Raw genomic sequence first — 10,161 nt, forward strand, 5'->3', positions numbered from 1 at the left:
GTTTGCAGGGTGGCCGATCTAAGATGTGTCTTCAGGCAGTTGGTGATGGGAGAATGGGGTTGAGAAGAGCAATTTCAGTCCATATGAATGAATACATTTGATGAGGAATACATTTAGAAGCTCTCCGAAAAGAGATGATAATTAAACTCCCAGGAACCGGTGTATTCCCCAAATAAGATCGTGCTGAGAGAGAAGAGAAAGGGGCTCTTGCTCTGGCAAACACCTACAGGGAATGGGCAGGAAAAAGATGCTGAGCCAGAAGGGAAAGAGTAGCCAGAGGAGGGAGGAGGAGGAGGAAGAGGGGGAGGAAGGAGAGGAATGAAGAAGAGGAGGAGGAGGGGGATCACAACAGTCCTAGAGGAGAGAATGCAGGATATCAGATAGAGCCCACAGATCTGGAAGGATGGACGCTGAGAAAGGTTGTAAGGAAAGGTTGTAACTCTGGAAGGGCTGAGAGCTGGTCCAACTTTTCCGGATTTCAGTTTGCAAGAGCAGCCCAGTCGTACCTTTTGACTCCCTACTGGGCACATGCCCCCCAAAAAGCCAAAGACAAAGGTCCCTTAAATACAAGGGTTTGTAGCCCCCAGTCTGCCAGGACAAAGGCCTGGACACGTTGGCTGGTGACCAGAGATGCGCTGATACTGATGCTTGTGCTGCTTCTGGAGCCGACAGCCTAGAACCCTGGCTGTGCTGGGAGTGTAACCTTCTCCCCCCCGCTCCTCCTCCCCCCCCCTTGCAGCCCGGCACCCTAATGCGAATTGAGGAAGCAGAGGGCGGATTTCTCTGGCGGCCCCGGCGTCATCAGCAGGTAAGTCCAGGGAAACGGGCGCAGCGCCGAGCCCCAGGCCCCTGACCCTGCCTTGGTGCCCAAGCAAGCCGTCGAGCCCCCTCCTGGGGCCAGGCCCCCAGGCCTCACACCTGGACTGTGGCTGCAGCTGCTGGGGGGCGGGCTGCCCGAAGCCCCCCCTCCTGTCAGCTGCCAAAGGGAGCGTCCTAAACAGAAGGTCCCCTCAGCCCTCCCTTCCCCAGGAGATGCCGGCCCTCAGGGCGAGCCCCCCGCACTCCAGCGCGGTCTCCCCGGCCTCCCCCTCCTCTTCCCTGCCATCTTACACAGGGGACGCTCCTCCTCCGGGGCCTGGGCCAGTTTTCTACCTGCGCCGCAAGCCCGGAATGTCCTCCCTTCGCTTCTGGACTCGGAACACAGCTAAAATCCCGCCTCCCCCGGGAAGCCCTTTATGCGGGTGGCTGAGGGGGCTCCCCTGAGTGCGGCCTTTCCCTTCGAGAGGGAGCTCCCCGAGGGCAGGGCGGGTTCGCTAGTTTTCCTCCTTGTGGCGGCCATAGGTCAGGTGCTTAATAGATGCACATCGGCCTGTTTCCCTCTGATTCGTGGGCACAGACTAAGGAAATCATCCCCTGGCGACTCCGGCTCAGAGAAGTTCGTCCTTGGCACCAGGCCTGGGAAAGAGGGCGGCGGGAGGGGGGTCTCTGGTTCTTGCCCCTCCCCAGGAGGAGAGTGGGGGCTGAGGGTCCTCTGGTTCTGGCCCCTCCCCAGGAGAGTGGGGGCTGAGGGTCCTCTGGTTCTTGCCCCTCCCCAGGAGAGTGGGGGGTGGGAGTTTCTCGTTCTTGCCCCTCCCCAGGAGAGTGGGGGCTGAGAGTCCTCTGGTTCTTGCCCCTCCCCAGGAGAGTGGGGGGAGAGGGTCCTCTGGTTCTTGCCCCTCCCCAGGAGGAGAGTGGGGGCTGAGGGTCCTCTGGTTCTTGCCCCTCCCCAGGAGGAGAGTGGGGGCTGAGGGTCCTCTGGTTCTTGCCCCTCCCCAGGAGGAGAGTGGGGGCTGAGGGTCCTCTGGTTCTTGCCCCTCCCCAGGAGAGTGGGGGCTGAGGGTCCTCTGGTTCTTGCCCCTCCCCAGGAGAGTGGGGGGAGAGGGTCCTCTGGTTCTTGCCCCTCCCCAGGAGAGTGTTTGGGGGGGAGGTTTCTGGTCTTGCCCCTTCGTAGAAGAGAGCAGTGGGGGAGGGGGGAGTGAGAGACAGACTGACAGAGACAGACAAGAGACAGAGGCAGTGGGGGGGGGGGGAAGAGCTTCTTATTTTAACCTACACACAAGAGAGTGGAGGGAAAGGGGTCCCTTATTCTCGTCTCTCCAAAGGAGAGTCTGTGCGTGTTTGGGGGGAGGGGTGTCTTTTTCTTGTCCCTCCCCAAGAGAGGGGGAGGGAGGGAGGGTCTTAATCCTCCCTCTTTCTAAAGCTTCTGGAAGGGCTTGAGCGCATGCGCAAACCTGCTAACCAGCTAGCTCAGACACGCATGCGCAATTCCGGTTTAAACCGGTATAAACCTTCCACTGCAAACATTCCAACTAACTAAGACGTATAATTTATCTTGGAGAGTCTGCGGTAATCTCGCGATATTGAACGCGAAAGGCCCTGTTGCCAAGCTCGCTGCCCCCCTCCCCAAAGAATTATATAATTGTATACCGCCAACATGGGGGGGGCGGACGGTAGCACCGCCCCCCGAGCGCCACAGCAGCCCAGAGCCTTCCTATAGGCTGGATTCGGGCGGCCCTAGCAACGGAGAGAGGGGGTGGGCGGAACTTGGTTACCTCCTCTCGGCGATTGGACAAGCCGCCAGCCCTGGAAAAGCGGAATGGGCGGGGATTGGCCGGGCAGTGCGAGGCTCCGTCGGACCGCGTCGTGATTGGCCAGAGGCGGGCGGGGCGTTTAGCCGGGGAGCTGTGTCTCTGCAAGGCTGTGCTATGGCTCGCTCCCCATCCCTGGGCCCCTCCACGCGGGCTGCTGAGTGGGGAGGAGAAGATTCTGCTGCTGTTCTGCCCCCCCAGACGCGTGTTACACAACCTCACCTGGACCCTCCCTGCGGTGGCCGGGAGCCTGCCGCACCTCCCGCTCCCCCCGGGCGTCTGCTCCCAGCCCGCTCCCGCTCCCTCCCTCGCGGCTCCCCGCCGCCCCCTCCCTCCTCGTCCCCCCCTCGCTCGCTACTCCCCCTCCCTTCGAGCTCCCCCTCCCTCCCCTGCCCACTAACCCTGAGCCCTCCTCTTTTCTCCCTCTATCCTGCTTCACTTGGTGATCTCATCAGCTCGAATGGATTTAATTATCATCCCTATGCTCATGGTTCTCAAATCTATTTATCCAACCTTAACCTCTCCAGACTTGCATCTCCAATGCAGCTCAGACATCTTGGAATGGAAGTCCCCCGGGCATCCTCCTCCCAGCCGTCCACCCCTGCGCTGGCCAGCTTCCCCAGAGCCCCCCTTGCAAACTTCCCCGCGGGTGCTGGGCTCCAGCATCCCGCATCCCCCGGGCTCCCCGCCTGGGGTATCTGCTCAGCTGCCTCCCTCTCCATCTCCAGGCTGTTACCAAGGACTGTTGCTTTCACCTTGACAACATCTCTCCAATATGCTCCCTTCTCTTCTCTGATGCTGCCACACCCTGGTGCACGTCTCCATCACCACTGCCTGGACTGCTGCAACACCCCCTGGGGGCCGCCTCCGCCCCCGGCCTCCCCTCCCTCCCTCTCCCGCTCCCTGCCGCCCTCGGGCTCTTCCTGAAGCCCCGCCAGCCCCCTGCCCCATCAACTCCAGCAGCCGCCAGGAAAGCCTCCCCCAGGCTCTCAGAGCCCTCCCTACCCTAGCCCCACCCAAACTTTGCAGCTTCCCCAGTGCCCGGGCCTCCTCACTCTGCCTCCACCTCTCGGTGTCCAGACGTTTTCAATAGCCCTGATCCCGGGCTGGAATGCTCTCCCTTCTCATCCTGCTTCCTGCCTTTCTGGGCTTTAAGTCCCAGCTGAAATCCCCCTTCTGCGGGGGGCCTTCCCTAATCCCTCCCCATCTTAGTGCCTTTCCTCTGCCGGTTATCCTGTCTAGAGCTTGTGAGAACATAGCTGTCTGCCTGTTGTCTCCCCTGAAGTGTGGGAACTCCTCAGGAGCTGTCCTTTGCCTTTCTCTGTAGAGAATATAGTAGGCACATAATAAATGCTTATTGACTGGCTTTTCCCCCCTGGAACTTCATCCTGCCCCTGTGGTCCCCTGCCTCTGGTGGCTTCTTCCCAGAAAGTCCATTTTAGGAAGAATGTCTGGGCCAGGCAGTGTTCATTCCTTTCCAAACTTTACTCCTGACTCGGGAGACTTTTCCCACCATTCCGCCAGTGAATCTTGCTCCCTCCTCCCCTTATAACCTTTCTTTTGGATATTACCTTCCCTCACTGAAAGGTAAGCTTTCTGAGGGCAAGACCTGTCTTTCTTTTCCTTATATTCATACTCTTGGCACCTAGCACAGTGCTTGGCATATAGTAAGTGCTTAATAAATGCTCGTTGAGCCAACTATGTGCTAGGCACTGTGCTGAGTGCTAGTATTACAAATGCAAGCAAATAACTTTCATTTTGACAAAGTACTTTCTGTACAGGATCTCATTTGGTCCTCAAAACAATCTTGGAGTTTAGTTGTTTTTTCAAAACTCCCTATTGCTGACAAGGAAACTGAGGTTGGAAAGTTAAATGCCTTGTCCAGGGTCCTATAGCCAGCCCTTGTCAATGGCATAACTTGAATTCAGGTCTCTGAGCTCCAGTGCTGCATTTAGTCCTGCTTTCTCTCAGTCCCTCACCTCTTGGTTTCCTTGGCTTCCTTCAAGATTCTAAAGCTCAGCTGCTCTAAGAAGGCTTGTTATTTCCCTCCTCTTCTGCTTTTTGCAGATTGCTTTCCATCTCCTCTGAAAATGTCTCCTAGGTGCTTTGGGTTTGACATCAGGGATGTTCAGGAGCATTCATATTTACATAAAGATCCCTTCAGTCTCCAGATTGTGAGATAATTTATATTGTTTTCTCTGTGTTGATTTTGTTAACTATTTCCCAATTACCTTTTAGTCTGGCGCTGTCTATTCTCTGCCAGGCTGTGAGGCTGATATGGCCTGCAGGCTGTGGGGTAGCTCAGATCTCTGTGCTCTCTTCTCCAGTGGAATGGAAGCTTCTTGAAGGCAGAGATCATGCACTTGCCTCTCTCTGCATCATCAGCTTGCCACAGGATGCTGAATAAATCCATCCTTGTTTACTACCTTCCACCATTGGACTAGCTCACTGATTTTGCTTTCTAAGTACAACATGATGCAGGAACCATAGGGACCAGTCTGCTCCCCGTATCTGGGAATCTCAGGGCTGTAGAAGTCTCAGACTCAGGATCTGAGGGCTTTGGAATTGCCCAAATCAGGGGAGGCAGAGATGTTGCTTAATCTCCCCACCCTCCCTCCTGAAGAGAAGGTACACTTCTAAGGCAGGAACTTTACATTTGATATTTATGTTAGTAACATGTCTGACCCAGAGAGATCCCCCACTAAATGCTTGTTGATTGTCTGGGGTTGCGGTGGGGGGCCTGGGCCTTAGAAATGCGGAGTTCATTTGTAGAGACTGGGAAGAAGGGGGGGGAGTGGGATCTGCAAGAGAAAAGGGTGGAAGCCTTGTCTGGCAGGAGCTTGGGAAGCAGGGAGAGGGAGGGAGGGAGGGAGGGAAAGGGGAATTTCTCCCTGCAAATCTTCCATCTTGCCCCTCAGCTGAGTGTGGAGCTGAGTGTGGAGCTGAGTGTGGAGCTGTGTTCTTCCATCTTGCCCCTCAGCTGATGTGGAGCTGTGTTCTTCCATCTTGCCCCTGAGCTGATGTGGAGCTGTGTGGCTGGAGGGAGGGGACGGTGACTGGCCAGACTGCTTCCACATTTGCCGGGGGTATACACTGAGCCGAATCTGAGGGATTGATATTAGATCAATGATCTAAAGCTGCAGGGAACTCCTAAGTCATCCAGTCCCCAAGCCCCACGTCGTGATCAGGAAACTGAGTTTCAGAGAGCATAAACACTTTGCCCAAGGTCACATAGCCGGTGGAAGAGCCGAGGTCTGAATTCTCTGCCTCCAGATCTAGCCCTCTCTTCCTCCATAATCCGGGCTCCCAGCCCCCCCCCTTCCCTGGCCCCCTCTTCCCCACACCCCAGGGTCCACAGCTACAACGGCTATTGGGTATGGGAGATTGGCAAAGCTGGGGAAAGGGGAGGGGGCAGGTCCTAAATAACATCCATGAGCTGCACCCCCCCCTTCCTAAACCCGCCATCCCTTTAAGATGCATGTTTATGCCGTTTTGGCTTTTTTCCGGGGGGAGGGGGCGCAGAACTCGCTGGTGGGAGGGGGGGCTCCGTCAGGGGCAGATGATAGGACAAGTTTGAGTGAGCAATTGCCTCTCTCCATTCGTCTCCTCCTCCCCGCCCGTCTCGTCGCTTCCCCACTGGCCAGGTAAACACCGAAGCTGAGTGGGCAAAGCTGCCCCCCTCCCAGCCGTGCCCCACCCCCGAGTGGAGATTGCAGCCAGCATCCTCTCTCTCACTCCCGGGCTCGCCTCTCAGCGCACAGCAGCAGGATAGCGGCAGCGGCGGCGGCGGCAGCTGTTTCTCACTCCCTCCAGCTCCCAACCGAGCTTCCGAGATGCCGGAGCAGAGCAACGACTACCGGGTGGTGGTGTTCGGGGCCGCCGGAGTCGGCAAGAGTTCCCTGGTGCTGAGGTTCGTGCGGGGCACTTTCCGGGAGACCTACGTGCCCACCATCGAGGACACCTACCGCCAAGTCATCTGCTGCGAGAAGAGCGTCTGCACCCTCCAGATCACCGACACAACAGGTAGTCACCAGTTCCCGGCCATGCAGAGGCTGTCCATCTCCAAGGGTCACGCCTTCATCTTGGTCTACTCCGTCACCAGCAAGCAGTCCCTGGAAGACCTGCTGCCCATCTACGAGCAGATCCGCCAGATCAAAGGCGACGTGCAGAAGGTGCCCATCATGCTGGTGGGCAACAAGACCGACGAGGACCAGCGGGAGCTGCAGGCCAGCGAGGGGGAGGCCCTGGCCAACAAGTGGAACTGCTCCTTCATGGAGACCTCGGCCAAGAACAACTCCAACGTGCAGGAGCTCTTCGAGGAGCTGCTCAACCTGGAGAAGCGGAGGCCCGTGTGTCTACAGGTGGACGGCAAGAAAGCCAAGGCGCCCACCCGCGCCGCCCGCCTGCGAGGCAAGTGCTGTCTCATGTAAGCCCGGAGGTCGCCGAGCAGGACCCCTCGCTTTCCTTGCATGGTGTCTGTCGTAGGGGTACGGACTGCTCCTCCCTGTCGGAAAGTGTCACCCACAGCATTAGCGATTTTGTTGATGAGGAATCCCAGCTCGTGGTTCACGCTCTAAAACCACCACCACCACCACCACCACCACAACAAAATGGGTACGAACTAATGTCCTCTGGGGGTGGGGGGGAAAGAAATCCCAAAATGTCACCCAGACGTTAAACGTTTATTCGAGGGGGAGGGATCCGAGACTCTATTGACCAAAAAAAAATTCGGGAAAATCACCACGACCTCCGGCATTGACTGTGTCGACGTATTCTGAACTTTGAAGAAAAATTTGCCCCCAAAACCCCACAAATTTGACTCCAAAGTCCGGGACGTGTTTTGAATAATGTCATAGCCCCCCTTTTGATAAAGCCACGAGTCCCATTGTTTTTAAGCGTTCGCGATTGTTTGCTCGACAACCCCTAACTCGCCTAGGCTGTATAGACTCCTTCGGCTCCCCATCTTCACGATTCACCTGGCGAAATTGGCTCCCAAGTCCGAAGCCCACACCAGAAATCCAGGCGGCTGTGTTCGCTCGACGGTAGCTACAGGGGTGGAGGGGGTGAGACTCGCTTACCAAAGAGGGGCTAGATGTTCAGAAATAAAGTTCCCCGCGTCGTTGTGTGTGTTCGTGTGTCCGTGTGTCTGTGTGTCCGTGTGTCGCTCAGCAGCTTCGGAGGCATGTGCCAGTGATTCCCGAATAAGTGTGACTTATTAAAGCTCCCCTTGCATGGAATCACCCGTGGACTCGTGTGGTTTTTTTCTCGACAGCGTGGGACTTTGCCAGGGGAGCCCTGAAATGAGTCCTGGCTCGGGGCCCGAGGCAGGATCTCGAGGAGGGAGGGGGGAGGGAGAGAGCGGGGAGGGAGGGCGGGCGGGCGGGAGCGAGCCCCCTCTCCCTCTGGCGATTGGGATCTGAGCAGATCTCGCGGGCCCCCTGCAATGCAGGGGTGGCTCGGCTCCCTCCTACCCCTCTGGCCACCGGTCCCGACCGGGCCGAGCCGGGAGGCAGCGGCCCGCACGGCGCTCTGGGAAAGCCAGATCCGACGCGGGGAGCCGGGGCACAAACACTCCTCCAGAGTTCATCCGCTTCCGCACTCTGCTTTTCAGAGAAGGAAACTAAGTCCCGCCTGCCCCCACATACGGGCAGATGGTGAGTAGCCGAGCCCCTCCAGGCCGCAGCCCCCGCCCCCACCCCAGGTCCATTTACACCTCAGTCCCTCAGAAAAAACCAGCTCGATCCCGACTCCCTGAAAACGTCTCTGAGCGAGCGCCCTGGCGGCGGCGGCGGCGGCGGCAGCAATAACAACAGCGAGCAGCCTGGTCCTGGGAGTCCGGACGGCACCTGCAGCCTCCAAAGTGCTTTCGGGAGCTGAAAGCGTTTGCTGCAACGCTCCATGGCCTCTCCGGGAGGCAGGTGGGCGCTGAGCCCCGGGCTACCTTAAGGGGGCTACCTTAAGAGAAGCAGCCGACTAGAATGGCCAGAGAACAGGCCTCCCTCAGAGACAGGCAGACCTGCATTTAAGTCCCTCTCTGACACAAACTGGTGGGGTGACCCTGGGCCAGGGCCTCGAGCCACTAGGGGAGACGGAGTTCTCTCACCGGGAGTCCCCCTGGTCAGTGAAAGCACAGATCTGCTTCAAAAAACTAAACGACAGTTCTCACTGGGGAAGAAGGGATGGGGATGGGGAGGGGGAAGGGAAAGGGAGGGCAGATTCCCTTTCATTTGGTGGCCTGGCTGGGAGGGGGATTCGATAAATCTCCTAATGAAAAGAAGTATCAGCCAATTAATACATATTTATTAGGCACCCACTTTCTACCAGGCACTGTGCTAAGTAATGGGGATTGAAAAAAAAAGACAGTCCTCAGGGGGATACATGGGGGAGGCAACAGGCAAATAATTACATTTTTGAAAAGATGTATACAGGAGAAATTGGAAATAATCAGCAGAGGGAAAGCACGAGCATTAAATGCCTTCATTAGCCTTCATTAGCATTAAGGGAGAGCAGAAAAGCTTCCTATAGAATGTGGGATGGTAGTTGGGACCAGAGCAAACCAGGGAAGCAGAAATGGGGGGAGGGGGGAGGCAGCCACATAAACTGCTGGAAGCAGAAACTCTCTCATTGGAGGAACAGCCAGGAAGCCAGGTCACTTGATCAGAGATGGGGGGGGGGGGGAGAAGGGGGGGAATATGGGAGAGGGCAGTCTGTAAAAAGACTGAGGAAGATGGGAAAAATGGGGGGGGATTAGGGAATGAATACCAAACAGAGCATTTTGCACTTGGCCCTGCAGGCGTTAGGAAGCCACTAGGGTTTATTGAATAGGGAAGTGGTCAGACCTGTCCTTTAGGAAAATCACTTTAGTGGGGAGGGGAAACTGGAGTAAGGAGAGACTTCAGGCAAGCAGACCCCTGCTCCCCTCCCCAGATGGCCCAGCAGACATTGTTGCCATGATCTAGGCAGAGGAGATGATCTGGATCTGTGCAGGGGAAGGGAGGGGCTGGCAAGAAAGAGGGCCTTTATGACAGATATTGCAGGTTTTGGCAATCAATTGAATATTGGGGAAAGAAGCTTGGACCCCAGGAGGTACCCTCTAAGTACAGAAACATCAAAGAAGTACATTTTTTTGTGACTTTTTAACAAGGAAAACCTTGGCCCCCAACCCCTTCTCCCTGAATTCTACAAGGCACCTCCCCTGTGAAGCTTCCCTGTCCCTCCCAATTGTCAGTGAGCTCTCCTCACTCCAGTTTTCCCACAGTTCTTGGATCTCCCATTTATTCCTTTCTTCCATCACCTGGAACTTTTCTAGATCCATTTGATATCCCCCTGTAAAATGTAAGCTCACTGAAGGCAAGAACGCTTTTCCTGTTAAATCTGTACCCCAGCATTTAATACCACACCTTTTTAATCTAGTGACTTTCTTGATGTGGGGATCTCCCCCTATGGGAACTCCCTTCACCGCTGGGCAATTCATTAGGAGTTTATCAGAAAATCTTAGGATTGCCACTGAAAGGCTTAACTTGTTTGTCCAGAA

The 10,161-nt window shown here is 56.3% G+C and overlaps 1 protein-coding gene across 1 annotated transcript; it reads left to right on the forward strand.

Annotated features, from left to right (window-relative positions):
• Nucleotides 1–716: 716 nt before the first annotated feature.
• LOC127563173 (GTP-binding protein Di-Ras2-like) lies at nt 717–7,864 on the forward strand. The gene is made up of 2 exons (XM_051999459.1): nt 717–808; nt 6,272–7,864. The coding sequence occupies exons 1-2, from the start codon at nt 752–754 to the stop codon at nt 7,055–7,057; spliced, it is 843 nt and encodes a 280-aa protein (XP_051855419.1). The 5' UTR covers nt 717–751; the 3' UTR covers nt 7,058–7,864.
• The last annotated feature ends 2,297 nt before the right edge of the window (nt 7,865–10,161 follow it).

This window comes from Antechinus flavipes, chromosome 4 (assembly GCF_016432865.1).
Source record: "Antechinus flavipes isolate AdamAnt ecotype Samford, QLD, Australia chromosome 4, AdamAnt_v2, whole genome shotgun sequence".
NCBI classification, from domain to species: Eukaryota; Metazoa; Chordata; class Mammalia; order Dasyuromorphia; family Dasyuridae; genus Antechinus; species Antechinus flavipes.